Raw genomic sequence first — 23,693 nt, 5'->3', positions numbered from 1 at the left:
TGATTTCCTCCTTAAAGAGTGATAGCAAATTTATCAACAACAGAACTGGCAGAAATCCCACTCCCTTGATAAAAGCACCATCTCGTGAAGAGCTGAGCTAAACAGACCAGAAAGGGATTGACCCACTTTGTAAGCTCCCACATGAAGAATGACCTCTTGGGCAATGTATTGGAGGTTGGTTGGCGCCAATAGAACCCGAGTCAGCACCTTCAAAAGAAGGGAGGAAACCTAGGGTAAACTGGAAGAAACTTTAAAAATGAAAATCTGGCACCTTAAAATCCAAAATATTGCCTCTCTCCTCAGCATAGCAGAAAAAAGATAAACTATCTGCTCTCTCAGGTAGACATAAAGGGCTAGAAATTCGGCCGTGTAGTGCCCGTTTTTCAAGCGCTACGTGGCCACCTGAGATCCCAAAATGGTGTCCGAAATGGAATGTGCGCGCATGCTTCTAGCGTGACGTGCGCCAGACACCATCTTGATAAAGGGGTTCGTGCAGGTGCAGATAACTAACGCCGGCAGCATGTAAAGTAGGGAGAATGTGTTAGATCAGTGTGCAACACTGATTTAAAGGGATAGATACCATTTTGGAACTCAACCCTCCAGCCAACGCACTGTCTTAACCTTGCACAGCTGAACAGATCGTAAACAGCATGAAGGACCCCCCCCCACCCCACACCAAAACAGCATTATTTAAAGGCATCATGCAGGATTTAACAGGTTAGTTGCTGGATTATTGCTTCTGGCTGCTGATGCATTTGTAGCTGTTTTTGGTGGTCTCCTATACTTGAATACTAGGATTAGGGGATATAGCCTAAAAATTAGAGCCAGGACTTGCTGGAGTGGAATTAGGAAATGCTTCCAAACACAAAGGGTGATAGAGGTTTGGAACACTCTTCTGAAAAACTGTAGTTGATGCTAGCTCAATTGTTAATTTTAAATAAGATAAGATATTAAGGGGAACAGATAGGGTGGATAGAGAGAAACTATTTCCGCTGGTTGGGGATTCTAGGAGTAGGGGACAGAGTCTAAAAATTAGAGCCAGACCTTTCAGGAGTGAGATTAGAAAACATTTCTACACACAAAGGGTGGTAGAAGTTTGGAACTCTCTTCCGCAAACGGCAATTGATATTAGCTCAGTTGCTAAATTTAAATGTGAGATAGATAGCTTTTTGGCAACCAAAGGTATTAAGGGATATGGAGCTAGATCACAGATGATCTTATCAAATGGCGGAGCAGGCACAAGGGGCTGAATGGCCTACTCCTGTTCCTATGTTCCTAAATCTGAGATTTCTGTTAACCAATGGTATTAAGGGATATGGGGCTAAGGCGGGTATATGGAGTTAGGTCACAGGTCAACCATGATCTCAATGAATGGCGGAACAGGCTCGAGGGGCTAAATGCCACTGCCACTTGCTGCCTCCTGTTATGCGCCACCTTCTCCTGCAAGAAAGTGAGAAATGTGTCGGTGAGTGTCCTGCAGGATGTCTGGGTGATGTGCCTGTCATGTTTGAAAAGCTGCCAGTGTGTGTGACCTGTGAGTTGTGGGTGTGCAGCTTGCAACAATGGTAATGTTTAAGGGTGAGAGGAAGCAGCTGATTGAAAGAGTTGAGTATTGATTGAAAGAGTTAGTGTGTAGGTGGGTGATGGGAGGGTGTAGTGCGTGGAGCAGTGGATGCGACTAGTGGTGCAGTTGGAGGAGATGCCACTTGACAGTTGACTTCGTCACCTTGACCACTCGCGTCAAAGCATTGAACTTCTTCCTGCACTGCATCCATGTTTGTGGTGCTTTGCATCTGGCATTGACTTCGTCTCCTACTGCCTCACACTGCCTCTTGAGCATATGTCTTGAGAGCCTCTTGTCCCCCTCTGGATTTAGGATCTCCCTCCGGATATAGGATGCCCCTCCTTCTGTCCACCTCTTGCACCAAGGCCTCTAGTGCATCAGCAAAGAACCTTGGTGCACGCATTCTCGCAGGCCTGGAATAAACTCAGATCAGCAGATTGGTGAGGTCTGGCGTGCAGATTGGAGGATGTGAGATTTAATAGTGCACAACCTTTATTCAATGTTTTAACATAACTCAACAGTTTGTAAACATAGGGATGGGACCTGCATCTGTGTTTTACATGTGCGATGTCTGATTTCCATTCAGGTTCTGTACGGACCCGTTTCTTATATTTTGCACATAAGAGGTGCAGGCTGCCTTTAAGAGGTGCAGGCTGCCTTTAAGATGTGCGAGCAACTCACGCGATATCTGGGTCCCCCTGCTGGTGAGAAGTGCAAAGCTGATGAGAACATCGCAGCTAGGTCTGGCTGCTGCGCTACAATCAGGTAAGTGAGGAGGCAGCACAAATCTCACATGCTGCCTGCATCAGGACCACCGGGTGCGGGTTAATCACGCACCACAATGCCTGCGCCCCGGATGCAGCGGTTAACCAATTTAACCCCCAAAATATCCCATGGCACTATTTGAAGAAGAGCAGGGGAATTCTCCCAGTGTCCTAAGAACATAAGAAATAGTTGCAGGAGTAAGGCATGTGGCCCCTCGATCCTGCTCCACCATTCAATATCATGGAACACCAGGTTACAGTCCAACAAATTTATTTTAAAATCACAAGCTTTCGGAGATTATCCCCTTCGTCAGGGGATATAACCTGGTGTTGTAAGATTCCTTACATTTGTCCACCCCAGTCCATCACCGGCATCTCCACATCATTCAATATCATGGCTGAGCTTCGACCTCAACTCTGCCCTATCCTCATAACCCTTGATTCCCTTTGTGTCCAAAAATCTATCGATCTCAGTCTTGAATATACTCAACGATTGAGCGTCCACAGCCCTCTGGGGTAGAGAATTCCACAGATTCACAAACCTCTGAGTGAAGAAATTTTTCCTCATCTCGGTCCTAAATGGTCGACCCTTTATCTTGAGACTATGACCTCTAGTTCTAGACTCTCCAGCCAGGGGAAACAGTCTTTCAGCATCTACCCTGTCAAGCCCTCTAAGAATTTTATTTTTTTAAAGAGATCACTTCTCATTCTTCTAAACTCCAGAGAATATAGGCCCATTCTACTCAACCCCTCCTCAGAGGACAACCCTCTCATCCCAGAAATCAATCTAGTGAACCTTAGATGCACTCCCTCTAAAGCAAGTATATCCTTCATTAGGTAAGGAGACCAAAACTGTACACAGTACTCCAGGTGTGATCTCACCAGAGCCCAATATAATTGCAGCAAGACGTCCTTACTCTTATACTCTAACCCCCTTGCAATAAAGGCGAACATACCATTTGCCTTCCTAATTACTTGCTGTACCTGCATGTTAATTTGTGTACAAGGACACCTAAATCCCTCTGAATACCAACATTTCTTAGTCTCTCACCTTTTAAAAAATATTCTGCTTTTCTATTCTTCCTACCAAAGTGGATAATTTTACATTTCCCCACATTATATTCCATCTGCCACCTTCTCGCCTGCTCACTTAATCTTTCTATATCCCTTTGCAGTCTCTTTGTGTCCTCCTCACAGCTTACTTTCCCACCTAGCTTTGTATCGTCAGCAAACTTTGATACATTACACGCGGTCCCTTCATCTAAGTCATTGATATATAAGCTGCTGAGGCCCAAGCACTGATCTCTGCGGCACCCCAGTCACCCTAGTTACAATCTGCCAACCCGAAAATGACCCGTTTATTCCTACTCTCTGTTTTCTGTCCGTTAACCAATCCTCGCTAATATATTACCCCAATCCCATGAGCCCTAAGCTTATGTAACAACCTCTTGTGTGGCACCTTATCGAATGCCTTTTGAAAATCCAAATATATTATATTCACTGGTTTCCCCATATCTACCCTGTTATTTACACCCTCAAAAATCTCTAATAGATTTGTCACACGATTTCTCTGCCTAATCATATTATGATTTTCTAAGTGCCCTGTTATTAGATCCTTAATAATAGATTCTAGCATTTTCCCTACTATTAATGTCAGGCTAACTGGCCTATAGATCTTTGTTTTCTCTCTCCCTCCTTTCTTGAATAGCAGGGTTACATTTGCTACTTTCCAATCCATAGGGACCGTTCTAGAATCTAGGGAATTCTAGAAGATCAAAACCAATCCATCCACTAACTCTGCAGTCACCTCTTTTAAAACCCTAGGATGTAGGCTATCAGGCCCAGGGGATTTGTTAGCTTTTAGTCCCATTAATTTCTCCAGTACTTTTTCTTTACTAATATTAATTACTTTAAGTTCCTCACTCTCATTAGACCCTTGGTTCCCCACTATTTCTGGTATGTTTTTCGTGTCTTCTACTATGAAGACAGATACAAAATATTTGTTTTAACGTCTCTGCCATTTCCTTATTCCCCATTATAATTTCTCAGCCTCTAAGGGACCCACATTTATTTTCGCTAATCTCTTCCTTTTTACATACTTGTAGAAGCTTTTACAATCTGTTTTTATATTTCTTGCTAGTTTACTCTCATATTGAATTTTTGCCCTCTTTATCAATTTTTTGGTTATCCTTCACTGATTTCTAAAACCCTCCCAATCCTCAGGCTTACTACTCTTTTTGGCAACATTGTAAGCCTCTTCTTTTAATCTAATACTATCCTTAACTTCTCTAGTTAGCCACAGTTGGATCACTTTTCCCGTTGAGTTTTTATTCCTCAAGGGAATGTATATTCATTGAGAATTATGAATTATTTCCTTAAATATTCACCACTACTTATCTACTGTCATACCTTTTTAATCTAATTTCTCAATCTACCTTAGTCAAGTTGCCCCTCATACCTACGTAATTGGCTTTGTTTAAATTTAAGATCCTAGTTTCGGACTTTACTACATCACTCTCAAACTCAATATTAAATTCTATCATATTATCATTCTTCCCCAGAGAATCCTTAACTATAAGATTACTAATTAACCCTGTCTCATTACACATTACTAGATCTAATATACCACGTTCCCTAGTTGGTTCCTCAACATATTGTCCTGGCCATTATTTACCCCTCTACCAACAGCGCTAAAACAGATTATCTGGTCGTAATCTCATTGCTGTTTGTGGGACCCTGCTGTGCACAAATTGGCTGCCACATTTTCCTACATTACAATAGTGACTATGCTTTAAAAAAATACCTCATTAGCTGTGAAGTGATTTGGGATGTCCTGAGGTACTGAAAGCCAGTATATATATGCAAGATCTTTTTTTTTTACTCCTCCATGTTGAACATCACTTGAAGAAAGTTCTGAGAGAAGCAAGGGTACAGAATATACTTTGGGTGAAAGACGTCAATGTCCACCATGAAGAATGGCTTGGTAGTACCATCATTGACCAAGCTGACCGAGTCCTGAAGGATATAGCTGCCAGACTGGGCCTGCATCAGGTGATAAAGGAACCAATGCAAGCAAGCACCCTACTTGACGTTGTCCACACCAACTGACCTGTCACAGACATGTCTGTCCAAGATAGAATTGGTAAGAGTGACCAGCTCTTAGTCCTTGTGAAGACAGCCTTGTAGGCCATCAGCAGCAGCAGAATTGTATACCACCATAATCCGGAACCTCATGGCCCGGCATATCCCTCATTCTTTCATCACCATCAAGCCATGAGACCAACATTAAGTGTGGAAAGACATGCCTGAAGTACCATACATACCTTAGAATGAGATAGGTTTTCCAAATGTGGTTGAACGTATTCCTGGAGGTTTAATCGCATGACCCCCAGCCTCCAACTGCCACGCCCAGTCAAACTACCTTTTTGTCCTATCTCCAATATTTTTATAACTAATAACCAAATGTGTTCAAAGAAGACACAATTTTTTTAATACCCCTATGATTATTTTCCTGGGGTGCTCACAGCAGTGCCCAGGGTATTAATCTTTATTTCCTCAAAACTCCAGGACAACCCTGGAGCGTTGACAACCTTAGGTACCAATCTACTGAGCCACAACACATAGATACCTGCATGTTAAAATATCAGCAGGCTATGGACAGAACTAATCAACCCACAACCAATGGGTCAGAGCAAAGCTCTGTAGCCCTATCACATTCAGCCAAGAATGCTGTTGGACAATTAGGCAACAAACGGGAGGAGGAGGCTCCATGAGCAGACCCATCCTCAACCACGGTGATCCCAGCAGATTGATGTTCAGACTAGTTAGTGAAAAACTACAGGACATCAATAATTAGGAAGCAAAAACAGAAAATGCTGGAAATACTCAGCAAGTCAGGCAGCATCTGTGGAGAAAGAAACAGAGTTAACGCTTCAGGTCGATGACCCTTCGTCAGAACTGGAAGAAGTTGAAGATCAAACAGTTTTTAAGCAAGTACAGAGTCAGGGAAAGGGTGAGGGGGTATCGGGAGGGGAGGAAAGAACAAAAGAGAAGATCTCCAATAGGGTGGAGGACAGGAGTGATTAAATGACAAAAGGGATGATGTGCAAGGCAAGGAGGGTGGTAATGGGACAAGTAAAGAAACAGAAGATGGGTCTAGAGGAGCTGTAAATGGCAACATCAGAACTATTACCAGCACCTGCTGTCCAAAAAATAAATGGGAGCAGTCATTATGATCTAAAGTTATTGAAATCAGTGTTGAGTCCAGAAGGCTGGAAAGTGCCTAATTGAGAGATGAGGTGCTGTTCCTCGAGTTTCCGTTGAGCTTCATTGGAACAGTATAAGAGGCCGAGGACAGAGAGGTCAGAGTGGAAGGGGGAGGGGAGTTAAAATAGCAAGCGACCGGCAAGTCAGAGTCACGCTTGTGGACTGAGCGGAGGTGTTCAGCAAAGTGATCACTCAATCTGCGTTCGTTCTCCCCAGTGTAGAGGAGACCGCACCGTGAGCAGCGAATACAGTATACTAAATTGAAAGAAGTACAAGTAAATCACTGTTTCACCTGGAAGGAGTGTTTGGGGCCCTGGATGATGGGAAGAGATGAGGTGAAAGGGCAAGTGTTGCATCTCCTGTGATCGCACAGGAAGGTGCCGTGGGGAGGAGAGCGGGTGTTGGGGGTGATGGAAGAGTGGGTCAGGGTGTTGCAGAGTGAGCGGTCCCTTCGGGATGCTGAAAGCGGAGGGGAGGGGGAGATGTGTTTGGTGATGGCATTGCGCTGAAGGTGGCGGAAATGGTAGAGGATGATACATTGAATATGGAGGCTGGTGGGGGTGGATGGTGAGGACAAGGGGGACCTTATCATGGTTCTGGAAGAGAGGGGAAGGGGTGAGGGAAGAAGTGCGGGAATTGGAACGATACAGTGGAGGGGAATCCTCGGTTGAGGAAAAAGAAAGACACATTGGAAGTACTGGTGTGGAAGGTGGCATCGTCAGAACAGATGTGACGGTGACGGAGAAACTGGGAGAAGGGAATAGAGTCCTTACAGGAAGCGGGGTGGGAGGAAGTTTAATCAAGGTAGCTGTGGGAGGTGGGCTTATAGTAGATATTGGTTGACAGCATATCCCCGGAAATGGAGATAGAGAAGTCGAGGAACGGAAGGGAAGAGTCGGTGATGCACTGAGGGACGGGTGGAAATTGGAAGCAAAGTTGATGAAATTTTGCAGTTTGGGGCGACAGCAGGAAACGGCATCGATACAATCATCAATGCACTGGACAAACAGTTGAGGGAGGGGACTTGAGTCAGACTGGAACAAAGAATATTCCACATATCCCACAAAAAGGCAGGCATAGCTGGGACCCCTACTGGTTCCTATAGCGACACCTATTCTTTGGAGGAAGTGAGTGGAGTCAAAGGAAAAGTTGTTCAACGTAAGAACAAGTTCAGCCAGGCGGAGGAGGGTGGTGGTGGATGGGGACTGGTTGGGCCTCTGTTCAAGGAAGAAGCAGGGGGCCCGGAGGCCGTCCTGGTGGGGGATGGAGGTGTAGAGGAACGGGACATCCATGGTGAAAAGGAGACGGTTAGGGTCGGGGAACTGGAAACTGTTAAAGTGGCGGAGGGCGTCGGAAGAGTCGCGGATGTAGGTCGGAAGAGACTGGACAAGGGATAAAAAAGAGTCGAGATAGGAAGAAATAAGTTCAGCGGGGCAAGAACAGGCTGAAATGATGGATCTACCGGGGCAGTCCTGTTTGTGGATCTTGGGAAGGAAGTAGAAGCGGGCTGTGGGGATTGGGGGACTATGAGGTTGGATGCCGTGGGGGGAAGATCTCCAGAGGAGATAAGGTCAGTGATAGTCTGGGAAACTATGGCTTGATGATTGGTGGTGAGGTCATGGTCTAAGGAGAGGTAGGAGGAGGCGTTGGAGAGTTGGCGTTCAGCCTCCGCAAGGTAGAGGTCTGTTCGTCACACAAGAGCAGCACCGCCCTTGTCAGCAGGTTTAATGACAATGTCAGGGTTGGACCTGAGAGAATGGAGTGCTGCAAGTTCAGAGGGAGGTAGGTTAGAGGGAGTGAGGGGAGTGGAGAAATTGAGACAGTTTAAGAAGGGCGGCAGGGAAAAGCCTGGGAACTACAGACCAGTGAGCCTGACATCTGTAGTGGGTAAGTTGTTAGAGGGTATTCTGAGGGACAGGATCTACAGGCATTTGGAGAGGCAGGGACTAATTAGGAACAGTCAGCATGGTTTTGTGAGAGGAAAATCATGTCTCACGAATTTGATTGAGTTTTTTGAAGGGGTAACCAAGAAGATAGATGAGGGCTGTGCAGTAGACGTGGTCTACATGGACTTCAGCAAAGCATTTGACAAGGTACCGCATGGTAGGTTGTTACATAAGGTTAAATCTCATGGGATCCAAGGTGAGGTAGCCAATTGGATACAAAATTGGCTTGACGACAGAAGACAGAGGGTGGTTGTAGAGGGTTGTTTTTCAAACTGGATGCCTGTGTCCAGCGGTGTGCCTCAGGGATCGGTGCTGGGTCCGCTGTTATTTGTTATTTATATTAATGATTTGGATGAGAATTTAGGAGGCATGGTTAGTAAGTTTGCAGATGACACCAAGATTGGTGGCATTGTGGACAGTGAAGAAGGTTATCTAGGATTGCAACGGGATCTTGATAAATTGGGCCAGTGGGCCGATGAATGGCAGATGGAGTTTAATTTAGATAAATGTGAGGTGATGCATTTTGGTAGATCGAATCGGGCCAGGACCTACTCCGTTAATGGTAGGGCGTTGGGGAGAGTTATAGAACAAAGAGATCTAGGAGTACAGATTCATAGCTCCTTGAAAGTGGAGTCACAGGTGGATAGGGTGGTGAAGAAGGCATTCGGCATGCTTGGTTTCATTGGTCAGAACATTGAATGCAGGAGTTGGGATGTCTTGTTGAAGTTGTACAGGGCATTGGTGAGGCCACACTTGGAGTACTGTGTACAGTTCTGGTCACCCTATTATAGAAAGGATATTATTAAACTAGAAAGAGTGCAGAAAAGATTTACTAGGATGCTACCGGGACTTGATGGTTTGACTTACAGGGAGAGGTTAGACAGACTGGGACTTTTTTCCCTGGAGAGTAGGAGGTTAAGGGGTGATCTTATAGAAGTCTATAAAATAATGAGGGGCATAGATAAGGTCGATAGTCAAAATCTTTTCCCAAAGGTAGGGGAGTCTATAACGAGGGGGCATAGATTTAAGGTGAGAGGGGAGAGATACAAAAGGGTCCAGAGGGGCAATTTTTTCACTCAAAGGGTGGTGAGTGTCTGGAACGAGCTGCCAGAGGCAGTAGTAGAGGCGGGTACAATTTTGTCTTTTAAAAAGCATTTGGACAGTTACATGGGTAAGATGGGTATAGAGGGATATGGGCCAAGTGCAGGCAATTGGGACTAGCTTAGTGGTATAAACTGGGCGACATGGACATGTTGGGCCGAAGGGCCTGTTTCCATGTTGTAACTTCTATGATTCTATGATTCTATGATTCTATGTCATGCCGGTAATTCCCAATGAAAAGATCGAGAGGGTAAGAGGCCAGAGGGAGGGATCCAGGTGGAATAAGAATTCTGAAGATGGGGGAAAGGGTCCACTGTGCGGGGGAGGGGGAGGGGAAGTCTCCTGGCCAATCAGGAAGCCATTGCTAACAAGAAGATGTACGATGATGGTGATCAGTGAAAGACACATGATGGGAAAGCATGATGTGAAAGCAAAACTAGTTAATGAAACATCATGGGATGAGTGATTGTCAAGGCATTGTCAGTAGGAAACCATAAAATGAGAGATATAGTACTAACTGGTGGCAGAAACCTGTGGAACTTAAACAGAAATAGAGGTATTAGTATGGTACTAGTAGTAAAATACAGCAAGGTGAGAATCTCAGAACTCACATGAAATGCAAAAAAAAATTGCTCAAAATCAATGCAATTAATCTGAACTACATGTACAGGGTAAAATAAACTGGAATCACTGGCAGTTTCAGAGAGACCACAGGATGACTGGTAAGTGAATTAGAAACATTCACATGGATGCATAGGGAATGCTTTTTAGCATTGAACTTTAGGTATATTATTGGAGCAGCTTACAGTCGATGGAGATTACATTTGGCACATGAGTACTTGATGCTGATTTTGGTGAAAAAGGAGGCCCATTTCCAGGATTGGTAGTTTTCACTTTGATGAAAATATATGTTTAAAAACAGAAAGTTCGTGAATTCTTTATATTTTTTACTAATCTTGAATTCATCAGGCTTTCGGAAAGGGTAAATTTGAAAATTACTTTAAATTAAATTGTGAGAATAGCACAAAGGGCTACAGGTGCAAATTAATAAAAGACATCAGGATGTTCTTTATACAAAAAGTGGAATAGAATCCCAGAAAGAGTTCTGGAGGCAAAAGCCGTTGTCATTTGTATTTTGCTTCTTTGTTGCCAATTTTAAAGTTTCTCTTTATTAAATACCATAAAAAGGGTGCTCTGATCAGATGGTGCCATAATTGCTTTCTTCGCCGCTTACTGATCCCTTCCTCGTTCACCTGAGGAAGGAGGTAGCCTCCGAAAGCTTGTGAATTTAAAATAAAATTGCTGGACTATAACTTGGTGTTGTAAAATTGTTTACAATTGATCCCTTAGAAGGTTGTTTACTAGACGACAATGTCATCCCATTTCGGAGTCTTGGTAATTTAAAAACGATAAACGTATTCTTTCTGCGTTTTTAAATTACTTGCAAACTGTTAGAATTCACGCCGTTTGTTTATTCCTAAGTTACTATGGGTTTCCTGCAAATGAAGCAAAATGTTGATACTAAACACAGGGGGAAGGGAAAGTACAGGAACATGCGCCTACAATGGTGTTGAATAAATAGCGGGGGGAAAAGCGAGGCTTTATGTATACGATACACCCGTTCACGCTTCTAGGTTTCGTTGTCAGTGCCAGTTTGAAAATTAAATCTGAGTGAATACAAACTACGGTTGGCCCCACAAGAGTCTGTGCACTTAAATAAAACAAGCGTAATAATAATGAGTGATGATTATGTGTGGCTTGTTGTAGTAGCCAGGTTACGCTGGCTAAAGGTATGTGCACTCTGCCCGGCTGCAGGGTCTGGCTGATCGGCAGGGTCTGAGCTGCCCGGTCTGGTCTGGGCTATCTAGTCTGCAGGGTCTGGTATGCCTAGTCTGGGCTGGGCTGCCTGGTCTGCAGGGTCTGGTATGCCTAGTCTGGGCTGGGCTGCCTGGTCTGCGGGGTCTGGTATGCCTAGTCTGGGCTGGGCTGCCTGGTCTGCAGGGTCTGGTATGCCTAGTCTGGGCTGGGCTGCCTGGTCTGCAGGGTCTGGTATGCCTAGTCTGGGCTGGGCTGTCTGGTCTGTCCCGCGATGCCCAAGACATCAAAATCTGGGACTGGAAGACTCTCAGGTAAAATGACGTCCTGCTAGAAGTATCCAATCGGCAGAACCGCCAGTGACCAATCACAGCCCGCGGGAAGTTTTCCTATAAAAAGGGGGCTGTGTGGGCGCGGCGGCTCAGTGAGAGAGAGCGCACCAGGCGGGCGGCTCCAGTGAGAGTGAGCGCACCAGGCGGGCGGCTCCAGTGAGAGAGAGCGCACCAGGCGGGCGGCTCAGTGAGAGTGAGCGCACCAGGCGGGCGGCTCCAGTGAGAGTGAGCGCACCAGGCGGGCGGCTCAGTGAGAGTGAGCGCACCAGGCGGGCGGCTCCAGTGAGAGAGAGCGCACCAGGCGGGCGGCTCCAGTGAGAGTGAGCGCACCAGGCGGGCGGCTCCAGTGAGAGTGAGCGCACCAGGCGGGCGGCTCCAGTGAGAGAGAGCGCACCAGGCGGGCGGCTCCAGTGAGAGAGAGCGCACCAGGCGGGCGGCTCAGTGAGAGAGAGCGCACCAGGCGGGCGGCTCCAGTGAGAGAGAGCGCACCAGGCGGGCGGCTCAGTGAGAGAGAGCGCACCAGGCGGGCGGCTCCAGTGAGAGAGAGCGCACCAGGCGGGCGGCTCAGTGAGAGAGAGCGCACCAGGCGGGTGGCGGAGCGGGTCCCAATCCCGGGTGCACCTCCCTCCATCCCGCTTTACCTGACATCCTGCCCCCCCCCCCCCTCTCTTGTCCTGTCTTATTCTGTGCTGGCTGCTGCACTCGGATTGCTGCCGTTTGATATGCGCCTGATTCAGAACATGTCGACGATTCAGGAGTACGGACCTGCGGAATATGCCCCCAACAACCGGGTCATCAAGATCGCGGTCATCGGCGGCAGCGCCGTGGGCAAAACCGGTGAGAAAACTCGGCCGCAAAAGAATTCATACCAGCGCTGACCGACTGCTGGGCAGTAATGGGGGTCTGTGCTGCTTCAATCATTGAGGCGCTTAATGTGCAAATGTGAGTTAATTTGGTGGATTGTGACTCTCTGACCGCCTGTGATCTGCAATACAGATTTGCTGGTCTGGGCAGCAAGTCAGTTCGCCAGTCTTTGAAGTTTGTTTGGAGAGAGGCTCTAATGCTGTCTGCAGGAAAGTCTGTGTCCCCCACGCGGCGGAAGGGTTTTCTGACATATGGAAAAAGTCGGAGTTATATTGCTCTGGGGGATACCTGTCTAGAGAATCACTTTATTGACAGCTGCGAGTGGGGAGCCTGTAGCTTTGTGTGTTTTCCCTCCTGTGAAATGCCGGTTTGTGGTCTTTGTCTTGGGCTAACACACAGCTTCACATACCTGTTTGTTTTTCTCTCAGCTCTGGTAGTGCGATTTCTAACCAGGAGGTTCATCGGAGACTATGAAAGAAACGCAGGTAAGGGTTATGTTGTTTCTCATCCTATTGATAACATTTAAAGCCTGATTTATAGGCGTTGATTAGCTTCGTTCTTTTGTCAAGTGAAAGTTATTTACTGATTTGTACAAATTAAAAAAAAAACTGGAGTTGCTTCTTAACAGTAAATGTTAATGTCTTCAGGTACTTTGTACTCCAGACAAGTCCAAGTAGATAGAGAACAACTTGCACTACAAGTTCAAGACACGCCAGGTGTTCAGGTGAGATTTTCTGCAGGGCTTTTTCTCCTAGCTTTTCTCTTTCCCCATCTCAATTTTGCTTCATATAGTAGCAACTTCATAAGTAGGAGAATCCTGACAGCAATTAAGGTTCTCCTTATGCAGCTATTGTACCAATATAAACACTGGAATACTTAGAGTTCACCTGGATCCAAAAGCTTTGACAGGATTGACTGCCGACTGCCAAATAGGGATTGTAATTCAAGTTGGACCAGTGGGTTGTTTGTCTGACGACGATGAAAATGAGCATGCAGCTGTTCTCCCTGGTTATAGAGGGTACATTTTTTAATGGGATTAATTTCACATTCTTTCATTACATTATTTAGAAATAATTGATTTAAGAAAAATAATTCCCACAGTTCATTGTATTAACAAGTGCCCAAGGATGTTACAAACCCATATTTTTATGGCTGCTGGTCAGGTGTCTCCCAAACTTATCTACTAAATGTGTGCAGCCAACTTCCTTGAATTTATTTATCCAGTCGGTAGCTGAGCCAAACAGCAAGAAGGTTCCGAATATGATTCCCAGTCTGTGCTGAGTTTGCTGATTTCAGCCAAGGCAGCAGTAGGGGTACTGTTAGTATCAGTGTCCTAGGTTAGAGGAATAATAGTCAGGATTCTAGTGACTCCCTATTGAATATGCAGTTTGGCTTGGCAATTATGATCCCAGGCTAGACAGCCTCCTGACACTTGATGCTGATGCTAATTAATGACCACTTAGGTAAGGTACCAAAGGCTGCCTATGGTATTGTAGCACAACAAGGTATCAGGGGAAGAAGGGAGAAGATTCTCGAGCAGGAAGGGGGTGGGAGGAAAATTTGTGTAGAGGTGGTTGCATTTTTTTGTCGTGCTATTGTTCTAGGCTGCCCTGCATGTGTCATAACTTTATCTGAAATCGGTCTCCAAATACCAACTGGTCTGCAAGAAAAGTTGCAGCACATAATATGGGGAGAGGAGCCCATGGGGTTTGCAGTTTTCTGTTTCAGCACTGCTTTCTTGTTACACAAACATTAAGCTAGTGACACCTTTTTGTTGCTGTGGCATAATAATGTGGGATATATGTGAACTTCAAAGTGTAGCCCCCAAAACAGTGCACAGGAATCAAGGTGCAGCAAGGGTGCATTCATTTTAATGGGTATTCCCATTCTAAGGGGGCACTTGACAGCTGTTGTACAGAACAGCTCCTGTACTATTGCTATTGACTTTCTTTACTTAGTAAACAATACTGTTGTGAGCAGACTGTTCGGTGGGCAGAAAGTCTGGCTAGTTGCTGAACCAGTTGGTGTGCTTTAGCAAATGCAGTCACATTCCTGAAGCACTGTAACGCTGCCATTGTCCAAATTGTGAGAAGTTCCACAGTTTCACGGTCCATTAATCTGCATTCTGTGGTAAGCTGTTGGACACATGTCAAGTCAATGTGTTTCATCTTGCTACAGTTGAATCCAGAACAGGAATACAGGCACTGACATTTTGAACTTCTTGACAGTACTTCAGTAAGGTGATGTAGAATTACATGCTCCTCAGAAAAGCCTGGAATTTCTTTGGCTAAATGCTACATATTTGTACCAATGATTTATGAACAATTTGGTGTGGCATAGTGGAATTAGGAGGCTGGTTCCATAGTTGTCTCAGTTTCATCATGTCTGTAGCACAATTGGCATTGCACAAGTGGGTCCCTTACCCTGCCCCCCATTCCAAAATTTTGAAATCTTTTTATCAAAAAAGCATTTAAAGTGCATTCTTTTAATGCTCTGACACTTATATGATATATGTTGATGCAACTTATATATATATCAATGATTTGGATGAGGGAACCAAATGTAATATTTCCAAGTTTGCTGACTACACAAAACTAGGGATTGAGTTGTGAGGAGGATTCAGAGAGGCTTCAAGTGAGTGAGTGGGTGGGCAAATACATGGCAGATGCAGTATAATGTGGATAAATGTGAAGTTATCCACTTCGGAAGGAAAATCAGAAAGGCAGAGTATTATTTAAATAGTGATAGATTGGGAAATGTTGATGTACAAAGGGACCTGGGTGTCCTTGTACACCATTCACTGAAAGCAAACATACAGGTGCAGCAAGCAGTTAGGAAGGCAAATGGTATGTTGGCCTTCATTGCAAGAGGATTTGAGTACAGGAGCAAGGATGTCTTACTGCAGTTATACAGGGCGTTGGTGAGACCACACCTGGAGTATTGTGCACAGTTTTAGTCTCCTTACCTAAGAGAGGATATATTTGCCATAGAGGGAGTGCAGTGAAGATTCACCAGACTGATTCCTGGGATGGCAGGACTGTTGTATGAGGAGAGATTGGGTTGACTCGGCCTGTATTCACTTGTGTTTAGATGAGAGGATCTCATTGAAACATATAAAATTCTGACAGGGCTAGACAGACTGGATGCAGGGAGGATGTTTCCTCTGGCTGGGGGTCCAGAATGAGGGGTCACAGTCTCAGGATACAGGGTAGGACATTTAGGACTGAGATGAGAAATTTCTTCACTGAGGGTAGTGAACCTGTAGAATTCTCTACCACAGAAGGCTGTGGAGGCTACGTCACTGAATGTATTTAAGAAGGAGCTCGATAGATTTCTAGTCACAAAAGGCATCAGGGGTAAGTGGAGAGAGCAGGAATATGGTATTGAGATAGAGGATCAGCCATGATCATACTGAATGGAGGAGCAGCCTCGAAGGGCCGAATAGTCTACTCCTGTTCCTATTTTCTATGTTCAGCAGAATAAAGGTAGAGTACTCAATTCAGATGCAGAAACTCTAGTCATTCAAACTGAAACACTGCAGTCAGAAGTGAGACCTGTTACAAATGCCCCATGATGGATAGGGGAATAATTTAAACAGTCCTCCCCAACTCTTAGCTAAACACAAAGAAAAAATAGTTCTGGAGTTCCACACAAAGGATAGTGTTTACATGCATGTTTAGATGGGGTACATTTACCAAATTTGTTCTGAGAAACTAGTAAACTAGTTTTCAGCATACTTAAGGCACACTAGCTTTCAGCTATCTATATTAATGTTATGATTATAACATAAGCCTCTAATTTGATGATTAATCCATTTTAACCATATGCTGCTAGGAATCAATCAGATCACTGCAAACATTCAACCAGTTTTGGCTGTCATGGTAGTTCCAACAATCCTGGTTAATCCTTCACCATAGGCTGTGTTTTAATTCTATGCAACTTTTTCTTCACCGGGCTTTCTCCTCCTCTTTGTGCTGCCCCCCCGCCTTCAAAAAAAACAAGTGCTCCAGCCCTGTTCTCTTACCTCCCAGGACCAGAGTCCTACTGAACTGCTCCAATGCTGCTCTTTACTACCTTCCAGGTCCTTCGGCACTGCTGATCCATGATCTCCAATTGAGTCTTGAGTAGGGGCTGGAGAACCCAGGACAAGTGTGGAAAACTCCCTTGCTTACATGATATTGGGCTGTAAACAAATATTGTGGGAGGTCCTTCATATTTGGAATGCCATTTAGATGATGTACACCGATGGAATTTTAACTAATGGGAATCAATTTATAATCTGGTGTTTATGGCAGAGTGTCTGTCTACTGTGACATTACAAGCTTTTAGCTGTTTGCCATTCAGGTTTATTTTAAACCACATGTCTGCCCATTTAACTTGTTTAAGGCAAAAACACTTGCACAGTTAGGCTGGGCTTAGGATCACTCAAATGATCAAACTGAATATTGGATTCAAACTAAGTGGGCTGAATTCATAAGTTCCTCCACTAACCTGTATTGGGACTATAAACAGTGAAAATGACTGTCTGGCTGACCTGTTTCCCACAAATGCAACCACTTGTTCAAATATCAAGCACTTCTTTAATCAGACTGCCTGTTGGATACTTTGCTGAAGTATGACACATTTTGTGCTTTTCTCAGCTATACAGCTGAATCAACATAGCCCTGCAATAGTAAAGCCATTATGTAGCTCAGACAAAACCAACTGATCTAGAAATACAACACAGCACATACTAGGATAACTGACTTTTGTATTTGAGCTTTGAGTCTTCATCTGCAAAATAAACTTTTCACTACTGTATTTAAACTAGATAGAAATCAATGACATTTTCATTGATTTGTCAGATTTCTGCTTACAATATTATTAATCCTTTGTCCCCTCTTTTCATTATTTATGCATTTAGATACAAACTTTATCTAATCAAGGTAAATGTCCTTAACGGTTATTTCTGTTTCTAGATAAATGGACAAAGTCTGAGCTGCAATGACCTACTTACCAGATCCATACAGTGGGCTGATGCGATTGTGCTGGTCTATTCAATCACAGACTACAAAAGCTATGAACTGATCAGTCACCTCCACCAACATGTCTGCCGTGTGCATCCAGAGAGTAGAGTTCCTGTCATAATTGTAGGAAACAAGGCTGACCTACTTCATGCTAAACAAGTGGAACCTCACCATGGCCTCCAGTTAGCAAACGTATTAGGATGCACCTTCTATGAGGTGTCTGCCAGTGAAAACTATAATGATGTGTACAATGCTTTTCATGTCCTTTGCAAAGAGATTAGTAAACAACAAATTAGCAGCATTGTCGAAAAGAGAAAAACGTCCATTATACCTAGGCCGAAATCACCGAACATGCTAGATTTGAGGAGGCGGTTCAAGCAAGCTCTTTCTGCCAAAGTGCGGACTGCAACATCTGTCTGAGTTGACAGCTGAAGATATCTATTTTAAACAAATTAGAGGTGTTTCATCACAATTGACTTGTAAAAGACTGGTACAAGTCAAACCGAGCATGAGAAGATCTGAAAAGCCAAGACTACACTTTGAAGGTGTATGACATGTCTAGTGTAGACCATCCATGCGTTCAGTCAGCTGGGCTTTTGATCATTGCCCAAGTAGTGATTTTAAGAATTGGTACTTCAGTGATCCTTGCTGTTCCAGACTATGGTGGGAACAGACCTCTGAACTATCAGAAGTCTCCTTCTGACCTCCCTGATGGAGGCCTCAGTTTTTGTACTGTGATTTTGAAAAATGTGCAGCAGTGATGGATTGCCAATTGGGACAAAACTCAATTCTTTAAAACAGTAGCCTGTTTTTTGTGTGTGGAGACTCCTGGTATTTCAATCCTGAAACAGATTTTATTTATAAGTCTAACTGCTCAGTACTTAACCTGCACCAATTGCTTTGGAGTTCTTTGTATAAATATTTTCTAGTAAAATGGCATTCACTATTTCACCTGCTGGAATGTAAGTGTGATCCCACTCTATGGTGAGTGGCACTCAGGGGAGTGCGTGGCAGCAAATCATAGGCGCACACCTCTAATCTTGTGCTCCTTAACAGCTATTCACCAGTGCAAGGGGTGAGGAGTGCACTCGGCCTCATGGTTCCCGCTATCACATTATAGATGGGACTGCTGTGAAAATACTGCAATGTGCTGGATACAGCTAGCTTTGGGTTTAAATAAATCTAACTATTACATATGCCTCATTGCTCCATTTGCATTCCATCTCTAGCCTGTGGGAGCAGAAGTGGAACTCCATGCTCTCTAAAACCATTTAAGGTCTTCTGACCTCGTTCTTCCACCACCAACACCCCCTTCCTTCCCACCCCCCTCCCCCCCCCCAGCCATCGCAAGCTGTCTTGAATAGTCTTTTTAAAAAAAAATGTAGCATGATGGCCTGCAGTTGAATTCCCCCCAGAAACTTCCACTCCATGATTTAAGACCACAGGAATTCAAATTGAAGCTTGTTAAATAAAACCAGGCATATACTGTCCAAATAGATACTCTAAACTGAGCTTTGACATCTGACCTCTGCCTTAAGTGGGAAAGCTTTCCTCCTGTGCTAAGTGCAAAGAGGATGGAAGCCACCTTCTGAATGCACTTTATGAAAGCCACGTGCTTTTGCTTTAATCTGTTTACATCAATGATTCCTCTCCAGAGGACAATGCATTTTCCAATATTTTGACAAATAAACATTTGAATCAAGCATGCTGTTTTATGAAAGACTTGATTATTTAATTTCACAAATACATTTGTTCATTTATCTTGTCCTTATCAAGTCCAGACATGCTTATTGTCACTCTAAGTCCATTCACTGAATTACTGTTTGTTTTGCCACTTTACTCTAGTCCTTTCAATGTCTACCTGGATCCCAAGCATACTTCTGACACACTGCAATTTTTTTTGCTAACTCCAAATGTTTGTAGTATCCTCTTCATAGAGAGCCACTTATTTTGTCCTGTTGGGATTTGGGCTCAGTCCAGTCGTCTTAATCATTGGTCTATGCCAAAACATACTGCCATGTTCCTTGCATTAAACTAGTCAAACAGCTCATTTTAAACATCAAATGTAGTTAAACTACACAATGTTAAGAGCTTCTATTTAAGGGAAATACATCCCTCTAAATTGAGTGTTACTTTGTCAATAAAGTGAAAGTTATGAGAGGACTTGAGTAATACTGAAGCCTCACAAATCCAACCCTTTAATGTATACCACTATTAGCCAGTCAGTGCAGTAAAATCTGTTGTAGTCAAATAGAAGTTGACCACATTAGATAGATATATTTATCAACTCTCCACTGAATACAACAGCAATCTGAGACATGGTAGAAATTATCCCTGCTATTGGTAATTTAAAACCAGGTGTACACTGCTGTAAATAGGATTATTAAACCTTTCCCTTTCTGGTGTAGAACAGTATTTACATAAACAGCTTTGAAAGTTTCCTGACTTCATTTAATCCATTTCAGAACATGAAGTATATGTTTAATTCATAATCTTTGGGCAAAACTGTGGCAGATGGTGTTCAATGTGGGAAAGTGAGAGGTCCTCTGCTTTGGATCTAAAAGATAGATCAGAGTATTTTCTAAATGGTGAGGAGCCAGGAATTGTGGATGAGCAGAGAGATTTAGGGCTCCAAGTACTAAAAGCTAGTGGACAGGTGTGCAAAATAATTTTAAAAGGCTAATGGAATGTTGGCCTTTATCTCAAGGGGGCTGGAATACAAAGGGGTGGAAGTTATGTTACAGCTGTACAGAGCTCTGGTGAGACCCCCATCTCAAGTACTGCATTTGGTTACAGGCACCGCACCTCAAGGTTACAATATAGATTCACTAGAATGATACTGGGAGTAAAAGGGTTAAATAATGAAGACAGGTTACAGAGACTAGGCTTTTATTCCCTTGAATGTAGATGATCAAGGGGTGCTCTAATTGAGATGTTTAAGATGATTAAAGGATTTGATAGGGTAGAGAGAGAGAAACTATTTCCTCTGGTGGGAGAGTCCAGAACAAGGGGGCATAACCTTAAAATTAGAGCTAGGCCGTTCAAGGGTCATGTCAGAAAAAGGGTAGTGGAAAACTGTCAAAGCTGTTGTGGCCAGGTCAACTGAAAGTTTCAAAACAGATTGATAGATTTTTGTTAGGCAAGGGTATGAAGGGTTATGGAACCAAGACGGGTAGATGGAGTTAGATCAGCCATGATCTAATTGAATGGCGGAACAGGCTCAAGGGACTAAATGGCCTACTCCTGTTCCTATGTCTATGTTCCTATGAAGGTGTTTATGGCGTAGAAACTTTTTTAAACCCTCCCCTGTAAATGATCACAGGATCCCAATCCAACACAATTTCTTGTACACAGGTAATAAAACAGTTTCACCATCCAGTTTGAAAATTGAACTGTAAACTTGAGTGCTAATATTTGCTCAGTATTCAGTTATTTGTGATGTGAAAACATTTGCACTAAATCGTAATTAGCTATTTTGGTCTTTTTCCCCATCTACTTGCAAATATGCTGTTTCCCAGGTCCTTGGGTATATTTGTTTTCAAAAATGCCAACCTTTTTTGGGAGGGGGAGAAGCAGTGGCCTCCAAGTTGCCAACTTATTTTTAAACCGAAGTGTGTAAAGTTTACTTTTCCTACCTTGTCTCCACATCTCTCCTGTGGATGTTATCTCTCTGATGGACTACGGTTTTACGGCTGCTGATTGCTCTTTGTACCTTACTCAAATGATTGTTATTCATGTGTAAGTCTCGTCAGTAAGAGTTAGGCAGGCTATTTGACCCTAGAAGGCATTATAGCTGAGCCTGAACTGATCCTCATCTAGCATCCACACATAGTGGTTGCTGATCGAGTGGGCACCCTTGACTTTTTTCCCATCCCCAGCTTAGAGTATTGAGACAAATTGTAGCACTCCCTACTGCTACAGTGGTAGGGATTAATCCTGAGATTGTGTATGGCTCATGGATAAACTTAGTTATTGGGGGAAGGAGTATGTGTGTGTGTAATACATACATAATATAATCTATCTATAATAATGTCAACTTCCATTAACTACAACAGATTTTTACTGCGTTGAATGGCTAATAATGGCATACATTAAAGGGTTGGATTTGTTTGAAGACTTTAAAAAAATATATATAACATGCATGCCTTCAAACAAATCAAGCCCTTTAATACACAAATTGACGATAGACTTCCTGTGGTTGCAACCGTGGTACCAGGGGAAGCTTGGTCGATGCTGGTGGTGATGCCGAGTTTCTCAAGCTTCTCAAGGGCAGTTGAAAAAACTGTCTGTAATCACCAAGCATTGTTCTGTGAATTATAAATGCGATTTCATTTCGAGGATTTCATTTCGTTCACCTGAGGAAGGAGGAAGCCTCCGAAAGCTTGTGAATTTAAAATAAAATTGCTGGACTATAACTTGGTGTTACAATACTAGAAAGGGATGATGTACTTGAGGGTTCAAAGTAGAATCTATTTGGTTAGAATCAAGGAACAATATAGGAGCTATTACACTGCTGGGTGCAATATACAGGCCACCAAATAGTGGGAAGGAGATAGAGGAACAAATCTGCAGGCAAATTGCAGAAAGATTCAAGAACTTTAGAGGATTGATAATGGGGGACTTAATTACCTAATATAGACTGGGAAAGTAAGGGTAAAGGGAGGGAGGAACTCCTGAAGTATGTACAAGAGAACTTTCTTGATCAGTATGTTTCCAGCCCAACAAGGAAAGAGGCATTGCTGGATCTAGTTCAGGGGAATGAAGTGGAGCATGTTTCAGTGGGGGAGCATTTGGGAAACAGTGATCAAAATATCATTACATTTAGGAGTAGTTATGGAAAAGGAAACGAGGGCAAAGACAGTGTATGAGAATAGATTAGCAGGTAACATAAAAGGGAATCCAAAAGTCTTTTATAAACATATAAACATATAAATAGTAAAAGGAAGGGTGGGGCCGATTAGGGACCAAAAAGATCATCTTGTGGAGGCAGACGGCATGGCTGGGGTACTAAATGAGTACTTTGCATCTGTCCTCACTAAAGAAAAGGATGCTGCTAATGTCACAGGAAAGGAGATGGTAGAGAAATTGGATAGGATAAAAATAGATAAAGAGGAGGTACTTAAAGTTGGCAGTGCCAGGTCACCCGGTCCGGGTGGGATGTATCCTAGGTTGCTGATGGAAGGGTGGACATAGCGGAGGCTCTGGCCACAATCTTTCAATCCTCCTTAGATATGGGAGTGGTACCAGAGGACTGGAGAATTGCAAACGTTACACCCCTGTTTAAAAAAAGGGGAGAGGGATAAACCCAGCAACTAAAGGCCAGTCAGCCTAATGTTGGTGGTGGGGAAACTTTGAGACACATTAATCAGGGACAAAATTAATTGGCACTTGGAAAAATATGGCTTAATAAATGAAAGCTATCATGGATTTGTTAAAGGTAAATCATGTTTGACTAAATTGATTGAGTTCTTTGATGAAGTAACAGAGAGGACTGATGAGTATATGGACTTTCAACAGGATTTGATGAAGTACCACAAAATAGACTTGTTAGCAAAATTGAAGCCCATGGGATTAAAGGGACAGTGGCAACATGGATACAAAATTTGCTAAGGGACAGAAAGCAAAGAGTAATGGTGAACAGTTGTTTTTCAGATGGGAGAGAAGTGTGCAGTGGTGTCCCCCACAGGTCAGTATTAGGACCACTGCTCTTTTTGATATGTATTAATGACCTGGACTTTGGTATAGAGGGCATAATTTCAAAGTTTGCAGATGAATTGAAACTCGGAAATGTAGTAAACTGTGAGGAGGATAGTAACAGATTTCAGGAGGACATAGACTGGTGAAATGGGTAGACACATGGCAGATGAAAACTAATGCAGAGAAGTGTTATGTGAATCATTTTGGTAGGAAGAATGAGGAGAGGCAATAAAAACTAAATGGTACAATTTTAAAGGGGGTGCAGGAACAGGGACCTGGGGCTGTACGTGCACAAGTCTTTGAAGGTGGCAGGACAAGTTGAGAAGGCTGTTAAAAAG

General features: G+C 43.6%; 1 protein-coding gene across 1 annotated transcript; it reads left to right on the top strand.

Annotated features, from left to right (window-relative positions):
* Positions 1-11,877: 11,877 nt before the first annotated feature.
* Positions 11,878-19,361, top strand: rasl11b (RAS-like, family 11, member B). The gene is made up of 4 exons (XM_067987574.1): positions 11,878-12,625; positions 13,081-13,137; positions 13,300-13,376; positions 17,611-19,361. Exons 1-4 carry the CDS (start codon positions 12,511-12,513, stop codon positions 18,076-18,078), a joined length of 717 nt encoding a protein of 238 aa, XP_067843675.1. The 5' UTR covers positions 11,878-12,510; the 3' UTR covers positions 18,079-19,361.
* Positions 19,362-23,693: the final 4,332 nt, after the last annotated feature.

This window comes from Heptranchias perlo, chromosome 1 (assembly GCF_035084215.1).
Source record: "Heptranchias perlo isolate sHepPer1 chromosome 1, sHepPer1.hap1, whole genome shotgun sequence".
Lineage (NCBI taxonomy): Eukaryota > Metazoa > Chordata > Chondrichthyes > Hexanchiformes > Hexanchidae > Heptranchias > Heptranchias perlo.
Note: the sequence above shows the minus strand (reverse complement) of the source record. Positions and strands in the feature narration are given on the sequence as shown.